Genomic DNA, 25,330 nt, shown 5'->3' with positions numbered 1-25,330 from the left:
TAAATGTTCTTGGGGCTTCTAAAGGGGGAAAAAGCTGCAGATGTTGGAATAGAATACAGGAAGTGGAAGCAAACTTATGACACTATGCTTATAAAACTGAATTAGAGGCATACCAAAGACAAGTGGCAGCTCAAAACTGACAAATTGTAATCTTTACTAAGCTATAACATAGCCATAGCACTGTCAAAATGGAATGTCTGAACACAAGCTTCGAGATGCTACTTAGACCAATGTGATCCTGCCGCAAGTGAGGAAGGAAGCATCAGATGAGAAATAAAGGTGGATAGTTTGTGAGGCAGTACACGCCTTCCACCATTCAATGTGCTCCCAATGAATGGATTAATTAAAGGAAATATTACAGAGGCTAGAAATCCACAACAAAGTATCAGGGGATCCATGGAATGAGAAAGTTATCTTTTCAGGTCAAAGATCTTGATGAAGCCTCTTAGTGCATAACATTGCCTCCTTCTCTTTCCACGGATGCTGTAAGACTATTATATGGAATTACTAACCATGAAAATATAAAGTTAACATAGATAAGGTCCATAAGGGCTTTGGGAGACCCCTGTCCGTTTATAAAATAATCTAGGCTGAACACATAGGCCAAGATAAAAGTACCAAAATCTTAACACAATGAAAAGGATTGCTTGTAACCAGATCTGTACCTGGAATACACAAAACCAACTTTGACTAAAAATCAACTAAAATTTCTATCTCTCCACGAAGAAGCACGACATTTTAATAAAAAACCTTGAACAGACTGTAAGCTGAATCCTGACTATGTTAAATTTATTGCATTAATAGGTTTTTAAAATTAATTTTCAAGGTTAAAGTAAGCCCAAAGATCTTCCCTGCAAAACAACTTGTGAAAGTTGATGGAAAGGACTAATCAATTCCCAAATGCATGACATAAGGAAAAGACTGAACACAAATGGTAGAAAAGGAAGGCGTTTCTATCAAACACCAGATATCTGACTCGAATCTTGCAGACAAATGTCTGGGGAATCTGCAAGAGATTTAGGACAGAAGTGATTATCTGTATAGATGGCAGGTTCCTTTGAGTAATTGTTGGAATAAGTTGCATTCAGAATCAGAGCTAGACAGACATTCATGTAAATTGGAATTGCAGTTATATTATTAGAATATAAAAGATATTACAACACAGTATTTTGTTGTACATTTTGGCAGCTTCTTATGTGACTTTTTCTAGTTTATATTTTATTGTATTAAAAATAATACACTTTTTAGTAGCTCCAGGCTGAACTGTGAAATTGAGGCATACAAGCTTTTACCCCAGTTGGATAGTTTCAGGCTGAACACAACAGATAAGTGAAAACTACTCACTTATTGGATTTCAGGCCTCTAAGGGGGTAATATTAGGCATTCATCATCAGCAGATTAAAAATAGATAAATAATAGACCAAACTAGTTAAGAATGCATTGTTTGGTTGGATGACAGGTAAATTGCTCCATAAAATGAACATGCAACTTCACGTTACAGAGCTCCCCCAACCCCAAGTCTCAGAAAAATCATTGAATAATCAGGACAACCATTCTGGCTATCTGCACTTGTCTCAGTCATCGCTGTGATTAAAGGCAACATACTGACTAAATTGTACTAGACCTTGCTTTATTTGCTCATGGGTGAGAAGTAGAGAAAAATGAACATTTATTTCCTTTGTGTTCAGATGATAAATCTAATTATAAAACTGTAAAACAAACTATATCCTGCATGATCAATCACAAGGATACCACCAATAAACCATGGATTATTATAACACAACTTGTAGGTTGCATTCCACACTCAGAGTGCACATACATTTCGCATAAAGGACAAGGAAAATAATGAAACATCAATACATCCTTCTTGAGGCCTTCACTAACAAAACCCTCCTGCACGTGTTACATGTCCCTATGACTTTGAACTACAATCAGTTCAGCCTACTCTGATAACAGCACTTAACCACAAAATCATCTTTCAGATTCAGTTGGGAGGACCCAATAAAGAGCAGCAATTCAATCTGGAATCAAACTCATCCTCTTATTCAGTTTAAGAAATACCTTAGAAGCATTTTCTTGGAAATATTTGAAAATGCAACAGTGAAAGGCATCTGATCTCTTTAATTCCTCATGGAAGATTATGTTAGTATCATCCTTGGATTGGACTAATTCATATAGCTCTGCTATGTACATAACATTTTTTGTAGAAATTTGCAACTATAGATTGTCAAATTTGAAAACTTTTTTTGTGCATTTCTCTAAGTACTTAACTGTGAGAGTCAACCATAGCTGGGAGTTTTTTCTCTCCAGATTTCAAGTATACTTAACTGATGAAAGGAATTCAAATCTATGATCTGGCTCAACAAGCTCCAGACCGATGTTAATTAGCATATTTTCACAACTGAGAATCAGAATCAATTTTATTATCAATCTTACATGATGTGGAACTTGTTGTTTTGTGGCAGCAGTACATTGCAAAGACACAAAATTACTATAAATTACAAAATAAATAGTGCCAAAACAGGGAATAATAAGGTAGTGTTGATGGACTATCCAGAAATCTGATGGCAGAGGGGAAGAAACTGTTTCTGAATCATTGAGTGTGGGGTCTTCAGATTCCTGTACCAGCTCCCTGATGGTAGTAATGAAAAGAGAGCATGTCTCCGACGGTAACGGTGGGATAGTTTCCTTCACTGATTGATCTTCTGTATGGTGTTGTTGGCAACTCTAAAGAAATGACCAGGATATATAGTCCCACCTGCACATTGTACCCTGGACTGTGGTTCTTTGAAACTAGATTGCATAATTTGATTCCAACTGTTCTAACTAACCGAAAAATTACGCTTTCAATTACCATGTTATAAATAGTGGAGAGGGAGAGTAAATATTGGGGTGAGGCAGGAAACAAATTGCAAAGTTGGATAAAATACATTGTAACTGGAGAAAACTATTTTCCCTCCATCCATATATCAATGTAAAGTAAACCTAGCTGCTGTCACTCAGATTTTCCCAATATCTTGTTTAAAAATTCCTCAAGATGTGACTATATTCAGATTGCTGTGGAGGTAATGTCATTTGGTATACAGGTGGTGGAGACTAAACCCCGGGAGAAAATTCAGCAGCAGCACACGCAAGCCCACTGCTTAAAGGATTGAAATGATTCTATCTACTGTAGATGAAGGATTACAATTTGCACCATGTTCTGATACCATTACTTCATTTCTCAAAAGGGGATCATCTTATTCTTTGATGAACTCATGTGATAATATGGAGATAAACTTTCCTTTACTGATTTACATTTAAAAATGTCTTCACTAGGACTGAAATTTGGCAGATAATTTTGCAGTAATTTTTAAAATTTGTACATTTTTTTGTGGAGAGAAAGATAGATAACATTGAAAGTCAATGATTTTCAGTAGACCCAGAGAAGTTAAAGCAGCTGTATTTGCACAGGATTTCGGATATCACATGGTGAACCTGATTGCTTAAGGAGGATCTGGCAGTATCTGCTGGCTAATTTTATCCACATTGCAAGAAAACTAATACAAAGGATGTCACAAGGGAAGTTCTGATATTTTTGTCAAAGTTAAAACAGAAAAAAAGTTAAAGCATATTTTGTCATAAATGGAGAAGGTTGACAGGCTCTAAAGTCAAATGTAGCATACTAGGAAAAAACAGGAACCTCAAACACAGCTTAAAGATTTTCCTATCTCAGTGAACACAGCTGAAAAAGTTAACTACTGAAGTGAAAAATTTACTTTCATATTGGAAGGGATCACAGAATACACAACAGAAACTAAGGGTGTGTTAGAAATCACTGGAAGCCATATTTTGAATCCTTCAAGTGAAACACATTGATTCTGGGTCTGTCCATTTCATTCTGTTAATTAAGGCTGGCCATTATTAATTGTATTCCTAACCTGCATTTAAGACCTTTGGGAGCACTATTCAGAAAAGGCAGCAATTGATGGAATCACTGCCTTTCAGGAAATGCATATGTTACTACCACTTTGCAGTTACATTTTACCCCAATTTCTTAAACAAGAGACTTACTGTTGAATGTATTAAGAATCAAAAAATCATCTTGCGATTATCAGAACCAATTGGAACACCACCAAAGGATGATGTTTGAGGTGCCTAAACCTAAAAATTTTGAGATGGGACTTCAAAGGAGATTAATTTTGCTCTTTTTCCTTCAAGTTTTTAAAATTTGCCACAACCAGCCATGTAATAGAAAAAAACTGACATGGAAAATGGTGTTGAAAGTATTCTGAGCCAAATTAAACAAAACACCACACTTCTACTGCCAAGATTTCCTGGTTCCACATAGTGGAAAGAAAAGGCTGAACTTAGGTTCAGAGTTGAGTGGTCCAGTCGTCTGCTCTTCACTAATTAGATTTATGCTGGGACTAAGAGGAGAACACACTTCGAATGATTTTTATAAAATGTATAACATCAATTAAGGGTTAGGACAGTGACATTTTTCACTACAGCAGAAAGAATATTTCCTTGGAGGGGTGGCATCAGAAACCACGAGTCTTCAGAAGGTATTTATTAAACAGATTACTCATTTAGCTTGGTACCAAGAACCTTGGTGCAAATGACCAAACATTGATTTGTTCAATGTTTGCACGAACTGTTTAATAATATGTGCAGTATTTAAATTATTAAAGTTGTTCAATAATAATAAATTATTTAGAGAACTTTTCATACAGACAATGTAGTTCAAAGTGCTTTACAATGGAATAAGATGCAAACATGAAAATAAAAGACAAAGATGTTAGTTAAGAGCAAAGGTTAAATAAATAGGTTTTGGGCTGGCGTTTAAAAGTATCAACTGAGTCTGAATTCCTTATAGTTTTAGGTATTGAATTTCAACGTTTTGGTGCATAGTCCATAATTGAACAAAAGAATAACTACACTCATTCTATTTCTGGTGTTCCCACAACTGATGGATTCACTTTAAGGACTCTATATCGTTACTTCATGCTTTTGTTATTTATTGCTATTTATTTATATTTGTGTTTGCACCGTTTGTTGTTCATTGATCCTATTTACAGTTACTGTTTTGTAGATTAGCTAATTGTGTCTGCAGGAAAAATAATCTCAGGGTTGTATGTGGTGACATGCATGTACTCTGATAATAAATTTTACTTTGAACTTTATTTCAACGAATAGATAAATCTAGTCTATTTGATACAAAGACATGAGTTAGTTTTTCACCATCATTACGTGACAGACACAGACGTACCTTTACAATATTTCCTAAGTTGCTGCTCAGGTCACATTCATTATGTGGGATTTAAATTTCAGATCTGAATCCAAGAAAACACCCAGGCTTATTCCTTCTGATTGTACAAGGGGAGCCAAGTTCCCAAGTTTATCAATAAGTTTATCTCTTTTGGCTTTGGGACCAACCAAAAATATTCCCCCATTTTAATTTTACTTCCCATTCTGATATGTCTATTCATGGCCTCCTCTACTGCTACGGTGAGGCCACACTCAGGTTGGAGGAGCAACACCTTATATTCTGTCCGGGTAGCCTCCAACCTGATGGCATGAACATCGATTTCTCGAACTTCACTTCATCTCCTTACCTGCCCATCACCTCCCTCTAATGCTTCTCCCCCTTCTCTTTCTTCCATAGCCTTCTGTTCTCTCCTATCAGATTTCCCCTTCTCCAGCCCTGTATCTCTCTCAATAAACAACTTCCCAAGATCTTTACTTCACCTCTCTCACCCTCCAGGTTTCACCTAGCACCAACTACCCTGTATTTCTTCCTCCCTTCCTACCACCTACTTGCTTTGACTTCTCATCTTTTTTTCTCTAGTTCTAATGAAGGGTCTCAGCCCAAAACATCGACTGTTTACTCTTTTCCATTGATGCTGTCTGGCCTGCTGAGTTCCTCCAGCATTTTGTGAGTGCTTTATTTTAGTTTTATCTTCATTTGGTTTTAGGAAATTATTGCTCATCCGGTCGTTTTTTTGCAGCCAGACCATAAGTCAGAGAAGATGGGGTGTTATCATCATCAGATTTAAACACGATAAACAATTGTGTGTCATCTGCCTAACTCTGGAAATCAAACTCTATGCTCTCTAATGACGTCTTCTGAAGGGACAATGTATAAGGAAGAGAGTAGGAGCTAAGACAGCTTCCCTGAGCAACACCAAAAGACACATTAAATCTCTTAGAAAATTGGTCTCCAGACAGACAAATGAAAAAAACTAATTAAGGGCACAGCCAGAGAGGCCAACCCAGTTCTCAAGGCAATCTGGAATGTTGTGGTCAATTGTGTCGAAGGCAGCACTTAGATCTAGGAGAATTAGAATCGAGACTCTACTGGCATCTGCACTGAGCTTAAGGCTGCTGACAATTTTGGTAACGGCGCGCACTGCTTGCTCTAAAACCTGACTGAAATTTTCTAGGAAATGTTGTTCTCATTCAGAAGGTTGGTTGAAAATGACTTTCTTAAGAATCTTGCCCAGGAAGGGAAGACTTGATATAGGCCTGTACCTCACTATCAAGGTTTGGATTTCAGGTTCACAATTGATTAGAACAGTTCACTGGTTCACAAAACAAAACAAAGACAACTGCAACAATTGGTGGTGTATTTAAAAAGAGGCAGAGGCATACACTCCAAAAAGCTTACAAGTTCATTATTGCCATTAAGAGCAAGAAATATCTTTAAGAATAGTCACACTAAAAAACAGAATTTAAGTTTCTCTTTTTTTTGGACTGTGATCAAAGCACATTTTAAAGCAATTATACCTGTATATTTCACTCTAAATCCAACTTTACATTTATTTTGTCATTATTAATATATTAATTCATGAGTATATTATAATAAAGAGAATTTGATGTCACAATTCCCTTTTCAACGAGTGATCATTAGAATGAGTTAAGCAACAATATTTAGCTCTGCTGAAACTGGAACGATGGAAGGCAATTGAGCACAGAGTATTTCATCATCAGCAATGACTTTAGTAAGAATCTATACATGTTCTAAAGGATATTTAAGAGTGATGGAAATGATCAAATGTGAATATGCCAACAGTTCTGATGGACAAGGTTATAGAAATAAAAGTGCATTAAAATATCCTTGGGACGTAATGAACAAACTGCATTCAGATTCAGGTAACAGAATTTACAGCAAGTACCTGCAACATCCCAACAAGATCATGCTGGTATTTGGGTACAAACCAGTCTTCCTCATAGTTTGCTACATCACACTCATCCTTCCGTTCCTGTCCTGTACACATCTTTCACCACTTCCCCAAGCATTTATTGAAGTTTCTTTTCATGGGTTTTCCAAGCTGTAGCTTCCAATGTTCTGCTGCATTACAGAATTGGTTTTACATTCATTTATTTCATACCCACTGTGATTTTTTTTCCATCACACTTTGGGGAATGCAGAATATACATGAGGTTTAACACAGATACCCTTACAGGGCAGCTGCCTACATTCCAGAAGACAGTCAAGGTAAAAGGACCACCAACATGCCTAAAAAGCTGTAAGTGTTTTGGAGGACTACATAAAGGACTTTGACTTACAGTTGATGAACAAAACATTTTTAGAATACAATTTCCTTACAAAACTCCCAGTTTTATATTTAACTTCTCAATAAACAAACTGAAGAACAAATTTTGTTTGGGAAATATCTTGTGCACATTGTAACATGCTAGAGATAAGGAATAGAATAATATTCTCAAGTACTCCAGGTCAGATTTTGCAGATGAAAGGTAAAAGCCTTTGTGTTAAACAAGGTGCCACCCTTTTAATTCCACAACTGTTCTCTACAGTACACTGGCATGATTTCTAATCCATTTCTTAAGCAAGATATACTAATGGCTTCTCTAAGTGAGAATGTTATTTTATATTAAGGACAGTTGTCTGTTGTGCTTCCTACTAGAAAAGGGCATATTTTAACATTATGTAATTGAATTTCCGCAGGACTCCTGCAGCCAGCACAAAAAAGTGGAAAATCAGAGTCATCTTTGAATCCATGTTTAAGGACAACAGCACAATATGTTAACCCATTAAACTATTAACCTTGGTGACTTTCTAGGCATAGTACATTTAATTACAATACTTAAAGTTCAGAAACTGAATACAAGATAAATTATAATATTGTGTATTAGTTGCACAAGGCCAAGGCTGAATTGTTACCCTACTGATTCTGTACTAGGAGACCAAGATGGATTGCCAGCTTGTGGAATTCATAATTCTTGTGAATTCTATAAAACATGGATGAAGTTATTAGTAGTTATGCTTTAAAGTAAAACAATTTTAGCTAACTGTCTCCTGGTACCTGTCACATAACAACAAAAATCTCCTACTACCTTATCTATTTTACTAGATTAAAAAGTGTCAGAAGATGGAAAAAATCAATGGATTTAACAAAATGAAATATCTATAATTTGGAGTATTGGAATGATCTTCATTGAAGAAGAAGTATAAAGCAAATTGGAGAAATAATACTTGAAATATTCAACAGATCAAGCAGCATCTACGGAGACAGAGGAACAAAGCTTGAACTTTAGGTTGATGACATTTCAGTAGTATTCTCCAGGCCACCATGTTGGATTGCTAGATCTGTTTCTTTCACCACAGAGATGTCTGAATGGCTGATTATTTCATTGTTTCAGATTTCTAACAACCACTGTATTTTGCTTTTTGATAGTTTGGAGAAATATCTGTGAACATTCAACCATGAATAATTTCCAATATAAAGAACAATAGAACATTAGAGAAGGCTTATTTTTGTAAACTAACGTAGCCGCTAAATAATAAGTTTAATCCAGTGTCACTGCTATTTCTTGTAAAACTACAGCAACAATGACTCCTAGCAATGAATACCTACCCACATGCATCATGTAGCTAGAAAGTTTCACCAAGTAAACCGTGTCACATTTCCCTTTTACCACACACTTTAATCAACACCAAAGGTAATGGCTTAAAATTTTCATTCATAAGATGAAAGTTTACAAGAATTGCACTTAATTATAAATTGTATGTGTGAGCACAATACAAAGCAGCTGTGTTGCTTTGCACTATGTCGAGTCAGAGCACTAGTTAACAAAAAATAAAAGTCCCATGAAAATCGAAAAACATTTTTATAGTGTCTTAAAATTTTGGTTTAAACCAATCCACGTTACCTGGCAAGGACACTATCTACCTTGCTGATTAGCATCTGTTGTTTTCACATCACTAGGAGAGAGTTCTAGAACTGGGTTTACAAAACCAGCATATTCAGAATTCCCATTATCATCCACCTCAGCACTGACAAAATCATTCTCCCATTCTAGTCCGGTTGAATCATCTGATGCAGACAAGGGATTGCTTCCAGGTCTATGAGTGCTGTGCCTCATGGCTGCTTGAAGAATATCTTCCTCTGTTCGAGAACGTTCTCTCATTGGAATCATTCTGTTAATTCCTTGAATCATTTACAAAAAGACACATACATTAGGTTTAACATATGGAGTAGTATAATACAACAATTAAGAACCAGTTTTGCTGTACAACAGTACATTGAGAATAATTTTCTACCATTTGTACAAATGGAAAAACTCAGTTTTAATATTTTATAAAATAAAAAAAAATCATCTACACACCACATAATCTGAAGCATCTAACATTAGCAGAGTAATAAGGACATTTAGAGAGTGTAATCAAACAAGTGTATTTGGACAAAGAAATAAAATATTAGGTTAGGTGATCAAACGCTTCGTCAAAGTTTAAAGAATAAGATAGGTTGGAGGGAAATGAGGAGATAATCCCCATTTATAGCTTCAGCATCTTTGGATGTGACTGCCAAAAAAGATGGGCTAAAGTAACCAGTGGTGCAGTGCAGACCAATATTACAGCAAGGTAGTTGCTTTAAGGATTGCACGAGGGAGGAGCAAGGCCATGGGAGGATTTATTGGGTTGGAATTCTACATGGGCCAGATCAAACCTGTCCTCACATCCATCCTGCACATTTTAATTACTGAGGCCTTCAGGGTTAATGGACGTGGTTTGAATTCCCATTCTCCGTTCTCTAATCCCAGTGGATCAACTTTATGATGACTAACATATCATTGAAGAGCTAAGAACATGGGCAGTAGGTTCTTTGAATGGATCAGCAGAACACTCCTTTACTTTTTTTTTACTACCAGTCCTACTTTCTTTTACTACCAATTTCCATAAACCAGCAAATAAGACAATTAGGCAGGAGCTGGAGAGGGTCACAGAGTTACTCTAGCCTACCCTACCATTCAATAAGATCCTGATTCATCTGTCCCATCTCATCTCCATGCCAGCTCCCTGGAGCCCTCAATTCACCAAAACTTCAAATATTTATCCATGTCCTCTTCATGACTGAGGAAAGCATGGGGGTGCAAATTCCTGGGTTTCACAACCCTCTGTGAGAAGAATTTTCTACTCAGTTCAGTTTTAATTTTGCAAGCATCTTCCACTTGTAATCTACCACCATCTGAAACTGTTTAGCGGCAATAAAATTTAACAATGCATGGTGTGGGCCCAGTATAAATCAAGAACCTTGTCATCCAAAAGAGAATGGGTAGGCACCCATTCTACAGGCAACACTTCCCTGTAATTAAGCTTTAACCTCAACTGGCAGTGGCATCTTCTATCCTGTTGCCTGGAGTTTATTTTACTTTTGGGTGGTACTGTGGCAAACAAAAAAACTTTTTATTTTAAAAAAGAAAGATTAAAAAGAAATACCAAGCACTACAAAATGTTTTTAATTGTTTAAGATACTCCCAGACATTTAGTACCAGTAACTGCTTTGTTGGCAGGTAGCTTGGGGGCAATGTGGTGCCAGCTGCCATAGCCATTCTATGATTGTCTGTATTGAGGCTTTCCCTGTGCTGCAGCCTGTAGCACTATGTTGCTGGCATCAGTTTCCCAGTGTGATCAAAGCTACTTGTGGAGAGAAAATACAAAACTGCCTGGCTCAGGGTAAACAGGCAGCAATTTCAGGCTGACAGAAGGTTTATCCTATTATTTAGCCCTTATAACAAAACTAAAAGAACAAAAATGATAAAATGAGAGGGTAGGCTCCTATCATGAATTGTCACATTAACAGCCAGAATTGGTATTATAATCGGTAAAAAGAAAATGTGAGGGTGTGGTGATAGAATTAACTTCACTTTTGTTAATTTCCAATTATTTTTGGGGAAAAAGCATTGCAAGGTCCATGGCATTTTAAGAATTGTTTCTTATTCTGAAACTAATTTGTAAAGCATTCTAACCAGGTCAGTGCACAAGGCAGCAATTATTACGTGGAACAGCAATAGCTTTTATTTCCCTTCCTTTATAATGACGTGCCTGCATAGAACACTAATTTAACGTAATTTTGTATAATGATGCAGACATTTTTATTATTTAGAAATAGAAGTACATGGTTAATTTGTTCTTTGATATAATTGGCAGTGTTTTCTCTCAAATTTTACAGCACAGATTTGATCAACGTGAAGATTTATGATCAACAAAGAACCGTACTTGTGAAACTCTTCCATATGACAAATGTTTCACTCATTACATATGTACTGCTAAACTGCTTTGGCAATTGCTTTGAAGAGCAGAGTATCTATGATGGAGCGACGATAAGGTGAAATACCATCTTGTCCCAAGTTATATTGTAGGATTTTTGCTTATCATAACTCTGGAATCTCTTTCTGCCATGGTACTAACATGGCATTAGAAATGTTCCGGCTTGACCTGATGTACAAGCACACAGAATCTAGTGCAGCTGAATGAGATGGCAATGTAATGAGGCAGGAACAGTGAAAGCTCTACTTCTCCTCAGGAAGTCTGAGACAATTCAGGAGAGAAGAAGAAAGAGAAGTATTTTCAATTTAAGGTCTCTCCAACAAGCTCATTATGAGGGATAATTGGTTAAAACCTGACACACCAGAGGATGAAGTGAAACACTAGTCCTCAGATGCTGGCCACAACTATGTTTCTGGAAGTGTGGAATCACTGGCAATGGGCACTGCAGCTCAGGCAGCATGTCATTGTGATCACTCCAGAAGGGGAAAAAAAGCATTAAATTGCAACTTATTTTGCTATTGAAGGATTATGGCCTTTCATGAATGGAGTATATTAGTAGGGAGGCTTGAGCATAGTAGTAGCTGTCTTGGCAGAGTCAGGGTTGAGTTCTAGGATGACATCCAGCAGGCACTCACATTGGATAGAAACTGGTAGCAGCCCAATTCCATGCAGATTCAGTTTTGGCAGGTATAAAATATTTGTGAATGTAGAACATGGATGCCTTGCTGTAACTTGGAGCGGTAGTGAATATATCACTGCACATTATCCTTTTATTGAAATTTGGAAAATAATGTGTATTCTGCAATGTGACACATTCCTTCCTCTCAAATTTCAAGTAATTTCTGGCCAGAATATGTATTGACGAGGAGTAAAAATGCATCAAGTTTTAATTTGGATTTATAGAAAAGACAACAAGCTTGCATTGTCTCCCTGATTAGTTCCATCACAGGACTTTCACTGACAGGAAATGCACCTTAAACAGAGATTTTTTTTGCATGCACAACAATTAATCATTTTGGGTTCTCAAATCAGAGTGTTAATTCAGTGAAAGAAGATAAAGTTTAAAATCATAAAGATTATAAATTATCACATCGCATGGATGTAAATGGGAAAGGGTGGAAACTTGTCTTCAGTCACCCATGGTGTCTGCTCAAGGTAGTAGCGGATGAGATTTCACTCCACTTTCAAGTCAGTTTCATTGAAGTAAATGGAACTGAACTTCACTCAACTGCCTGTTTCTGGAAAGTGTAGGGAATGTGTAGAGAGTGTTCAATGCTCTCCACCACCCTTTGGCACTGAGTGCCAGATTCTACTACTCCTTTGGTTAAAGGAGGTCTCGGATCTCCTTTCATCTGGCCATCAATTAACTTATAGCAATGGCATTTAGTTATTTTACCTTGCTGCTAAGTAGGTCTTCTATTCACCACCTCTCAGCCACAGTTAATACATTTCCATTAAATTTATACCCAAGACTTCTTAGTTCCAGTAAAAATAATCCTGGGCTAGACTGTCTCTCATATAAACAACATTTTCCAGTAACAGAAACATTGTCATAAATCTCCTGTTTTCTCCTTTTTCTTATCACATACTTCCTGCAGTATGATTTTACCATGAATGCCGTTGTTTGATGTGTTCTTCCCAAATGCACTATTGCGCATATCCCTTGATTCAACTTCACTTTCTTCTTTTGTGTTACTCCAATCAATCCACTGATGTCTTTCCGTAGCTCATAACTTTGTTCTTCATTATAGTTGTCAATGCCTATGTGATCTCTATATTTAGTCACTTATTTAGCTTCGAGATTTATAAAAAAGTGTAAAATATGATATGCTGTTCATATTTTAAAGGATGAGAACTTATGTAAGCTTAGACAAGTTTTATTACAACAAATTTTACTCAAATGTCAGATTCCCATCTTCTGCTTAGTGAAACACTTGAAACTAAGAATAAAAGATTAACAAATCATAATAACGTTACCTTCTTCATCTTCCCACTCGAGGTCTAGTGATGTACTGTCATCATTTGTTGATTTGGTTTTCGTTGTTAGGTCACAGCTGCTTTCAGTGTTTGGCGTTAGGAGAGTAGGCTCTGCAAAGACTCCTAGCATGAAGGCAAGAACAATTCTTAATGAATACACAAAGAATTGACTTTCAGAAATAGAGCTTCTTGGTCAACCTAAATACTATTCCACCCCTATGACACAAACATTATTCTATGTTTAAGTTTATTAAGGCAATAAACATGATGATTTTACAACCACCCTCTCCCCGAGGAAAGTGTTTTGTATTCTCACAAAGTAAGCCTGTTCTCTATAAATGCTGGCTGACCTACAGAGCTTTACCAACACTCATTTGACATTTTGCCTGCTTAGTATGATGAGGTGCTCTTATAAGATGATATTAAGTACCTTATTAATTTCCCTTAAAATTAAAGGAAAAGTTGTATTCTTATAAGAGTTTGGCTCTGTAATGTAAAAAGGAAGATAGCGGATAGAGGTTTACAGGCTAAGATATGGTTTGCTGTTAGTAATCCTCAAGGGCCAGTTTTATTTCATAGTTTTTGGTGTGATTTTGCCATGTGCAACTATTTAACTATTTCTCAATATTGAAGCACCAAGTAAAAGGAAGGTATGTATGTTTAATTTTATAACACAGCTATAAATGTTTAATTTTAAATTCATACACTCTGTTGCCCCCTATGTCAATGATCTGATTTACAGAGCAGTTCGTGTCAAAATCGGGCACAATCATACGGCTGAAAACACATTTTAAACCCAAAATGCTGCATTAATAAGATCTAAGCGGTTCTTGAACTCAACAGAAAATGTAATTTAAATCTATTCCAGTCGAATCATTCATATATCTTAACACCTATTAATATATACAACAGCATCCAAAATATTTGTGGTTGCAGTACAAATACTCCAATATTCATTAGTACCATCAGTAAATAATTAAGATGAGATAGGTTTTCTACATCTATATCTGGCATAAAAATTCAAGCACTGAATATTGACACCATGCAATGAAGAGGGAAAGATGTTCTGGTTTGCCAGTAGAATATAGCATTCCAAGGTATCACCTTTCAGATGTTACTGAGCCTTTATGAACCTCAACTGGGGCGGGGGGAACTATCACTCAAAGAGGAACAAGCTGTTATTCATATTTAACACTTTAATCACCATCACTAGACAAATACAGTAAATTTGCAAGAATTTTGTTGAATGTATAACAGAATCAGAGTAATACAGCATTGAAAAAGGCCCTTTGGTCCAATTGTCTATGCTAACCATGATGCCCACCAAACAGTTGGTCTATTTTTGGCCCATATCCCTCTATCCACATACGAGGGGATTGATAAGTTCATGGCCTAAGGTAGGATGAGTCAATTTTAGAAAACCTAGCACATTTATTTTTCAATGCATTTACATACTTAGTCCAGGGGTTGTGGAGCATACGGATCCCTTCTTTGTCGAAGTCGGTGTTATAGAGCTCTCGTTACATGCACGTGCAGTTCAACTCTGAGTGATAATGCAGAAAGTTTGAAGTTAATAACTCATCTCCTTCTACCTTAGGCCATGAACGTATCAATCACCCCTGCTGTGGACCACTTTCTGGAGGTCCAAGACGCCAACTTCTATAAAGAAGGGATCCGTATGCTCCACGACCGCTGGACTAAGTGTGTAAATGTAGGAGGGGACTATGTTGAAAAATAAATGTGTTAGGTTTTCTAAAATTGACTCCTTCTACCTTAGGCCACAAACTTATCAATCACCCCTCGTACGTACCTCAATTGTTTGTAAAATGTTGTCAATCAACTACTTGTGGTAGCTCATTCCATGTATGCACCATCTTTGGTTGAAGGAGTTGCCCGTCAGATTTCTTACAAGTCTTTCACCTCTCACCTTAAATTGAAGCCCTCGAGTTTTAATTCTCATTCCATGGGGGAAGAAAAACACTAGGTACATTCATTCCATCCATTCTCATGATATTAAGGTTATATCTTAATCTCCTAGTTTTCCAAGGAATAAAGTCCTACCCTGGCCATTCTCTCCATACAATACAGATCCTTAATTTGTGGCATCCTCGTAAATCTTCTTAGCACTCTTTCCAGCTTAATGATGTCTTTCCTTAAACAGGGTGACCTGAACTGTACACAATATATCGAGTGCAGTCTTACTAATATCTAGTACAACTGTGACATTGTGACATAGTGCCCTACACATATACTCAATGCCCTGATGTAGGCCAGTTTGCCAAACACTTTCTTCACTACCCTCTCTGTGACGTCACTTTCAATGAACTATGTACTTGTAACTCCCAGGTCCCTCTGCTCTACAGCACTCCCCAGAGCCTGATGCTTCACTGTACAATTGTACACTAGTCTGACTTTCCAAATGCAACACTTTATCCAAATTGAAAACCACTTGCCAATGTTTGGTCCACTCACCTAATGGAGCAAGAAATCACTGTAATTTTTGATAACCACCTTCATTGTCTATGATACCAGTTATGTTAGCACTATCCACAAACTTACCAGCCATGCCTTGTTCAAATTATTTCGATAACTATTGAGCAAAGGTTCCAGAGCCAAGCCATGGCATATCATTACTCACAGGCCTCCAGTTTTGAGAAACAACCTATGCGACCACTCTCTTCTTTCTATCATAAAGCTAGTTATGAATCTAGTAGCTATCTTTCTCTGGTTCTCAAGTGATCAAATCTTCCAGACTAGCCTGCAATGTGGGACCTTGTCAATGGCCTGGCTGAAGGTCATACAGACAATGCCCATTGTCCTACTTTCACCGAACGTCTTCAAAAAAAACTCTGATATATCAGACATGATTTCCCACACACAAAGCCCAACTGACTACCCCAATGAGACCTGCCTTTCCAAATGTTGATAGACACTGTCTCTCAAAATCCCTCCAGTAACTTACCCACCAATAATGTCAGTATGTTGTTCCATGGCTTGTTTTTTTGTCCTTCTTAAATAATAGTACATTAACCACCCTCCAGTCTTTGTAACTTCATTTGTGGATTAAGATGAATCAAATATCTTGGCAAAGACTTCTGCAATTTCTTCCTTAATTTCCCAAGGTCTGAGGATGCATTCAGTCAGGCCCTGGGGACTTTCCACCTTAACGTGTTTTAAGCCCACTAATATCTCCCTCCTGGTAATTTGCACGTAGTCCAAGGCATTGAAGTTTAAATGAAATTTACTATCCCAGTACATATACGTCACCCTATACTGTACAATGCTGAGATTCATTGTCTTGTGGGAATACTCTGTAAATCTAACAGCCATAATAGAGTCAGTGAGAGACCACACCCTACAGAGCAGACAACTAGTGTGCACAAGACAACAATGACTTCCTTCACAGTAAAAACCGTGGAGGATATTAATTGAAATTCTACAAGAACCTCCTGGGGTGCCATGGTAGCATGGAAGTTATTGCAATACTATTATGCTCGGGGTGTCAGAGTTCAGAGTTCAGTTCTGCTGTCCTCTAAGCAAGTTCGTATGTTCCTTCCCGCGTGTGTGGGGGTCTTCTTTGGGTGTTCCAATTTCCTCCCACAGTCCAAGGATGCACCGGATAGCAGGTCATTTGTCGTTGTGAATTGTCCCATGATTAGGCTTGGGTTAAACTGGTGGGTTCTGGGTGGCATAGTTTGAAGGGCCACAGAGGTCTGTTCTGCACTGTACAAAACTGTGCAGAAGTCTTAGGTATATAAAGCTCAGGTGCCCATGGACTGTACAGTATTTGTCAATGTGGAGCAGAGAGCAAGTTTGTAAATCTGGTGGGAGCAAAGGATATTGGGAATGGCGAGGGTGGAGCACCATGGGAGGGACTGGGACAGGTTTCAGAGAAGGAGTGCCGGGGCAGGATATGGCACAGGTGTAGATACACCCAGTCCTGAGATACCAAGCAAGGTCATTTGATTCCAAATTGATTATTCCAGAAAGTCTCTTTGGTGCTTTCCACTCCCTCCCCTCCCCTTTCCCTTCCCCCTTTCCCAACCACAAGTCCCCTCACCCCACCCTCTTCCCAGTCTCAGTCCACAATAGAGACCCATATTAGAAACAGGGTTATCATCACTCTTGAAACTTGTTTTTTTTGCAGCAGCAGCACAATGCAATACATAAATTACTACAGTACTGTGCAAATGTTTGGGGCACTCTAGCTATATAAATGTGCCTAAGACTTTTGCACAGGACTGTACCTCTAAACAGGGTTTCTCAACCTGGGTTCTGTGGAACCCTAGGTTCAGTGACAGGTCACTAGGAGCTCTGTGAGAGATCATGATAAAATAAACATCATTTTTTGAATTTCACATATTTAGCCCAGTTAACAATTTCAGTCTAGTATGACAGTCCGCAGTTGGACTGTGATTATTCTCAGTTTTTAAATGCGAGAGAGAAGAGGGCATTGGTAGTTGGTGAGTGCTGTATTGCACGGAGGAGAGGACGGTAGGCTGATAATTGGTGAGTGTTGTATTGCACGGAGGGGAGGACGGTAGATTGATAATTGGTGAGTGCTGTATTACATGGAGGGGAAGACGGTAGGCTGATACTTGGTGAGCGATGTATTACATGGAGGGGAGAACAGTAGACTGATAATTGGTGAGCACTGTATTGCATGGTGAGGATGGTAGGCTGATAACTGGTGAGTGCTGTATTACACGGAGGGGAAGATGGTAGGCTGATAATTGGTGAGTGATGTATTGCATGGTGAGGACGGTAGGCTGATAATTGGTGAGTGCTGTATTACACGGAGGGGAGGACAGTAGGCTGATGAGAGAGAGAAGTGTGTTTTCTGAGCATTGAATGGACTCGCTCAACTTGGGCTGTGAAGCCAGCCTCTCCTTCCCAAATTACCACCCCCAACTTCCCCTTATGCGCCACTGACTGACTTATGGGAGCGAACAGTCTCTGCTGGTGGAGTAGAAAACTGGAGGGAAATTTTCATTCTAAAGACGGTCCAGTGTGGCGATTTTTGAAGAGGAGATGTGAGATGGAAGAGGAGGATTCCAGGCCTAGACAATTCTAATAAGGTTAATGATGAAGAATTACAATCTTCTGAGTCATTTCACAGAACAAGCACAACAATGGACACAAAGACAGTCCATTTTTTAAAATAAAACCATATAAGTTTATTTACACAACAAATGCACATGTAGGGTTTTCAGTAATATTAACTGTAATGTTAACTGTTTAACTGCTAATTATAAAATGGCTTCTCTGAAGTGTTATAATGACCTGGCTTCTTTGTAAGATTAACTATGAGGTACTGTTCTCTGTAGCTGAAATGTTTGGGTTATAGTTATAGATAACGGAGGAACTACCCAATGGAAGCTATGTTATTCTATCTGTATGTGTGGGAACCTGGGTCAGTGCACGGGCTTTTCGGGAGGAGAACCGAAGAGGAAGGACGTGCTGGACACGCTCTGGTCGACCACCATGGTTGGTCCCAGGCGGCGGGTCCAGGAGGTCGAATGGTGGAACGAAGACCTGTTAATTGAGCTCCAATGGTTGTGTACGAAGTGGTTGAACTCTGATAAGTTTGGCGCCTTTTACTTTCCTTTTATATTGTATCTCTGTTAATCACCTAGTTCCAGTAAAATATATAAAGTGTAATCTGTAAATCGTACATCGTGTGCTGTCTGATATTTGATGTGTGAGTTTGTACCAGGGTGCACTACACAGCAACTACGCAACTGTGAGACACGGTTTTGGCGGGCGGACGGGGTTTCCCCTAGACAAACACGAGCCGATAGCCCTGAGCCTTACACACAAAGTGCAAACATTAAGTATTTACAAGACAGTGAATAAATTCAAATTAAAATATGATTACCACTGTCTATGAAACAGTCAATTCCCTGGGGGGAGGTACTCCCACTGCATTTATTGTGATCACATGCTCTCTCTCCAAGGACAGCAGGCACGAACAAATCCTTAGAACAGTGGCAGGCTGTCCGCCCTGTCAGAGCACTCGAATTTCTGTCTCCTAGACCTGTGACTGGCCTTCTTGGCCAGGCCCAGGAGCAAGCCTACCTATAGATTCTCCTCGCGGCCCACCCCTCTTCCATACTGGGTGCCCGTATATAAGAAGCGCGGAGCTGAAATGCAACCAGAACCTGAGCAGCAGCCCCTTCAGATACTCAAACAGGGGCTGCAACCTCACACTCCATATAAGCAAGATAGACCGACTCCTCCCGACCACAGAATGGACAGGTGGATGGGTGTCAGTATCTGTTGTACTGTACTGCCTGTGCAACACCTTCCATCTCAGATCCCCAGTGTACAGGGGAAGGACTCCCCGCATAATGAGATTTCAGCTAGGGACCTCCTTCACTGCCAGATCATAAAACAGACTGTCAAGGTGAGTCTGGTCAGCAGATGAAGGCAAGGAAGTGACAAGTGTGCAAGAGCAGCCCATACAAGAAATGCTTTGGAGTGTCATGGAAGGGCACAGTGGGAATCCTCGCGAGACAACTCATGTTAAGTGAGACCCTCTCCCACGTGGCATCCTGAAGCCTGAGTCTGACAATAAACTTCCAGCCCATCATGTGGTGGTGTAGCTAGAAACTCTCCGCTTCCCTGAGTCCCCTCGACACCCACCGTGATTGGATAGGGACCAGTCCCCCTCGCAGCTACAGTACCATCCCCCACCAGCGCAGGAGCACCCAGTCTGGGTGAGACTAGACCCATACCCTCAACAGCATTTGGCAAAAGCGAGGCAGTTCACCAAGGTGACGTGACTAATGCTGCTGTGTCCCCGGCGGAGAAAGCGCGTTGCCAGTGCATGCAATTTCGGAGGGTGGTCACTATACAGGTATCTCTGCAGGGTCATGAGGCGGAGAGCTGCCAGCTGGGTGCGCACACACACCAATGACTGACCGCCCTCTGCCATCGGAACACTCAGGACTGTAGCCAAGACCCAATGCCTCCTGTTGCCCCAGAGGAAGTCTACCAGCCTCTTCTGGGTCCTGGAGACAAAAGCAGTGGGTGGGAATAAAGTAATCCACCAGTATCACATCTTTACAATGAAAGCTACTTATCAGTGGGTTTTACATGGACTGGTGATCCAAATTGTCCTATTTCATTGTGCCCAGTCTGTGGCAAACAACTTACAAGTGTAGCAATGGCTCCAGCAAAATAGAAAAAAAAAACAGTTAACTACAAATCATAGCCATATGACACACAACAGTGCTGATTATTTTAAACAACTATTGGAATCTCAAAAAACTATTAAAACTTTTGAAAATAAAGTCACGTCAGTAAAAAGACTCAGGAAGCAAGTTATTTAGTAGCTGTAAGTCCAGCTCACGAGAATGTTTAAAAAATTGTGTGAAAACCTGGACAAAAAGCTCACTAACCTCCTGCCACATACAGAAATCCGCTGGCTTAGCAGAGGAAGAATTCTCAACACGGTGTTTGAACCGAAAGGTGAATTACAGGAGTACTTTCAAGAAAATAGTAGGCCAGCTTTCAAGATGAAGAATGGCTGCAGAAACTAACTTACTTGTCAAACATTTTTCATCATATGAAGCAATTGAACAAGTCTCTGCAACGCCCTGGAGAAAATGTTTTGACTTCAAGCAACATTGATTCTTGGATTTAAAAGGAAACTGAATCTTTGGAAAAATCATGGTGCAAAAGGAAATCTTGAAATGTCTCCACTGCTTGGGCTTGAGAGTGAGGAAGGATATCAAAAAGTCCCAAGTCTTATTGAAAATCACCTGGAAGAACTGCAGAACAAAATTGAACAACACTTTTCCTCCCTTTCAATACAAGTGTATGACTGGGTGAGGGACCCTTTCTCTGAATCTTCTGCACAGCCTGAGAACTTGACTTTGAGAGATGAAGAACTTTGCGCACTGCACTCTTGATTGTGCACTCAAGATGAGATTTACTGACCTGCCCCGAACAAGTTCTGGCTATCTGTGAATGAACTATTCTGTCATTCATAGGAAAGCAATGACCGTTTTGCTGCAATTTACAATTTCTAACATATGACAGCAAGCTTTTTCTTGTTTAACAAGCATCAAGAGCAAAGATAGAAATTGTCTCATTCCAGTTGAAGGTAAAATTTGTGGCTTATCTCAAGTTCAACCCATAATTGAGAAATTTATTATGTTTGCCTTATGAGTTTTTAAAATTTATGGAAGAGAAAGAAAGAGCAATTTCAAGAAAGGTAAGCTAAGCTTAGCTATCTTTTTTTTCAAGAAAGGTCAGCTAAAAATTCATTCTGTACTCAAAAGAACATCAACAATTATTTTTGGATTATTATATCTACAACTTACTGATCACACTAATGTAATGTGAGCTCAAGATATAATAATTTTCATGCAGGGGTTCCCCGAAACCTGAAAATTATTTCGAGGGTTCCTCCAGGGCAAAAAGGTTGAGAAAGGCTGCTCTAAATAATCCTTATAGGACCTATTCACTTCCTTGCAACCCTTTTACTCTTAATGTAACCCTAAAACCGTCTGGAATTTTTCTTAACCCTGTCTGCGTGATTCATCTCTTACCCTCTTTTTGTGCTCCTGATTTCCCTCAAGTGTACTTTGTATTGACAGAGGGTTTCTCTTGTTCCCAATTGTCTAGACCAGGGCTTCCCAAACTCTTTCATGCCTTGGTCCCCTACCATTAACCGAGGAGTCTGTGGACCCCGGCATGGGAGCCCCTAGTCTAGACCCACATACAGTACACTTCCTTCTACTAACCTCAACATTGCTCATTAGTCAGGGTTCCCTAAATTTGCCAGCTTTTCCCTTCACCTGACAAGACTGGTTGCCTCCAGGATATTTGATATTACACCTTTAAAAGCCTCCCACTCGTCAGTCATCCCTTAACCAGCAAACATCCTCACGCAATCAACCTCTGTCAGATCCCACTGAATGTCTCCACAATTGGTCCTGCCTCAGTTTAGAAACTTAATCTGTAGAGTTGTCCATATTAATTTAAAAACTAATAGAATCATGGTCACTGGACCAGCATGCAACCTAAATCACAGCAATTGAACTGGTTTTCCCTCAATACACTGATCTACTTTCAAGTTCAAATGCACACTTAGCCACAGGTAACTAAAATAATTATGCATTAAAAAAAGTATTTGGGAGAATATCTTGCCCTCATCTTCCAGCAAGAAAACTTACTGTGTTGGTTTCGGAAAGCTTCCGACTGAGATTTTGCATGCTGCAGATATGTGTCAAAGTCTTCTCCTGTTTCACTGCACAAAGTAGGAGAAAAATTAACAATCCATTAGTCAAGTTCACCACCAGTTTTAAAGACTTTTAGGACTGATTTGAAAAATGACCTCAGTAGGAGTCATGCCAAGCACTGAAGCAAATCTAGAAAGTACAGTCAAACTCCTCATAATTAAATTTGGCTGATTGTCTGCAGTGTTGCCTGCACAACAATGTCATGTATAAGTGCTGTAGCATTCTGTTTCAGTAGCAGAATGCTAAACTTATATAGCATTTATGATCACTTCAATATTTCATTAAAACTAACATCAGTGATATGGTAACACAATGGGGCAGATGTTCTGCTGTTCAAATAAGTACTATTCGACCTTCCTTGGATCACTGCTGTTTCCAAATGGTCCTGGACATCTTCTGCTGAGATGTTGGCTCTCAATGAACTGGTCTGGTCAAATGCAGCAAGGTGGAGCACAACGGAAAAAGCCCTGGAAGAAAGCTATGCCCCCAATACGGTACTGATAGCCAGAAGTTCACCCAGAAGTCTTTTTAAAGTGGTCAATTAACACTAAGTGAATACGGCCAGGTAGGAACCCAAGTAAAAAAAATTAATAAGTTAAAAAAACTTAGGGAGCCACACTTAAAAGTAAGTAAATACATTTAAACTAAATCAAATCAAATTAAAAGCTTTTTGAAGATAATTTCTCTTTTGAATGGGGTGACTGTACTGGTGCCAAGATACATGATTGGTGGGTAAGTTTCCCTTGGAAATCAATGAACATTCATACTCCAGTTGGACTCCTCATATGCCAGAGTAGGACACACAGCAGAACTGGTGGTACAGCAGATTTCTGCAAGTACAATAAAAGTGATGGAAGATCTTTCGCAATGTGTTACAAAAATATTTATCATTTAGAGATGGAATAATTGATAGCAGTTTCCATCACATCCTGCAGTAGGTGATGACAGCATTTATAGGATTCAGGTTGTCTGGGGCAGATATTGTCAGTCAAAGTAATGGCTGCCTTCACTATGGCAGCCTCACATCTCAGAACTGCCATACCACTTGACCCTCAGCCCATTTCAACTAGGCCTCACGGACAGTTCACACCATTGCATGTGCAAATCATTGCTGAGCAGCTGGTGGAGTACTGCACAGGCCGAGTAGATGTCCCTTTGAGCACTCAGACTGGGGAATGAAGAGTAATGCGACCACATCAGCTCTCTGCAGGGTACTGCTAACACAGTACCACTGTAACACACACAAAGTGCTGGAGGAACTCGGACAGGCAGCACCTATGGAAATGAATAAATAGTTGATGTTTCAGGCAGAGATCTTCCTTCAGGACTGGAAAGGAATGGGGAAGATGCCGGAATAAAAAGGTGGCGAGGGTGGGGGAGGGGAAGGAGGCTAGCTAGAAGGTGATAGATTAAGGCAGGTGGGTAGGAAAGGTAAAGGACTGGAGAGGAAGAATCTGATAGGAGAGGAGAATGGACCATAGGAGAAAGGGAAGGAGTAGGGGACCCAGGGGAAACTAATAGGCAGATAAGAAGAAGCCAGAATGGGGAAAAGAAGAGGGCAAGGGAAGGGACACTTTTTTTTTAACCTGCAAGGAGAAATCGATATTGATGCAATCAGGTTGGAGGGTACCTAGACAGAATATAAGGTGTTGCTCCTCCACCTGAGGGGGGCTATGTCGTGGCACAAGAAGGGGCTATGGACCAATATGTCGGAATGGGAATAGGAATTAATATATTTGGCCATCAGGAAATTCTGTTTTTGGCAGATGGAGTCGGGGTGCTCAACTAAGCAGTCCCCCAATTTATGATGGACCTCACCAATATAGAGGAAGCCACATCAGGAGCACCTGATATATTAGACAACCCCCAGCAGATTTGCATGCAAAAAGGACTGGAAGGACTGTTCGGAGCTCTGAATGGCGGGGAGGGAGATTAGTGGGAGACACCAGTGCACAGTGAATAGAAGCATACTTCCTTTGGCCATACGAGAGTTAATTGCTATTGTCTAGGAGTAGTTCTTTAGTCTTGGAAGCCACAGTGATAAAATATGAAAACACTTACCAACAGTATTTAAGTATCCTGGCATCTCTTTTCACCAGAAAATCTGGTTAAGAATAATCAGTTGATCAAAAAAAAAAGGATTTAGCACTTTCCTGGCATATACAAAGAATAAATTCTTCTCAGGCTTCCGGGTAGGTACCGATTAAAATCGATATCCGTACCCGCTGAAAGCCTGAGAAGGGTTTATTCATCATTGACCAACTTTTTCTCTGAATGACTGCCTTGCCTTCTTTAGTTCCCAAAGGGCATCTGAAAAAGTTGAGCACAACATCATTCTAAGAAGATGAAGTCTATATAACAGAAGTTGGATCTCATGGATGTGCCAAACCTAGATGTTTCAGAAAAATGGGAAAGAGAAAAGACCCTGGGAAATTCTGGAATCTGTAACCAAAAGATAAAGAGACAGATACTGCAATTAATAAAGATATTCATCGACTCATCTGTTGGAGCTACATGAAGAAGCAGGTTTTAAGTAGCTGGTATTAGG

At 39.2% G+C, this 25,330-nt stretch overlaps 1 protein-coding gene across 1 annotated transcript in view; it reads right to left on the bottom strand.

The window, feature by feature from the left end:
- Positions 1–4,738: 4,738 nt before the first annotated feature.
- The window catches only part of ap1ar (adaptor related protein complex 1 associated regulatory protein), an 89,352-nt gene continuing 68,760 nt past the window's right edge, over positions 4,739–25,330 (bottom strand). The window contains exons 8-10 of the mRNA XM_072255958.1: positions 22,717–22,790; positions 13,532–13,654; positions 4,739–9,434 (exon numbers count right to left, since the gene is read on the bottom strand). Coding sequence (XP_072112059.1) covers positions 9,169–9,434; positions 13,532–13,654; positions 22,717–22,790 — 463 coding nt within the window. The 3' untranslated portion in view covers positions 4,739–9,168. The remainder of the gene's footprint in view (positions 9,435–13,531; positions 13,655–22,716; positions 22,791–25,330) is intronic.

Source organism: Mobula birostris, chromosome 4 (genome assembly GCF_030028105.1).
Source record: "Mobula birostris isolate sMobBir1 chromosome 4, sMobBir1.hap1, whole genome shotgun sequence".
In the NCBI taxonomy this organism is placed as follows: Eukaryota; Metazoa; Chordata; class Chondrichthyes; order Myliobatiformes; family Myliobatidae; genus Mobula; species Mobula birostris.
The sequence above is the reverse complement of the archived record's forward strand: the minus strand, read 5'-3'. Positions and strand labels throughout refer to the sequence as shown.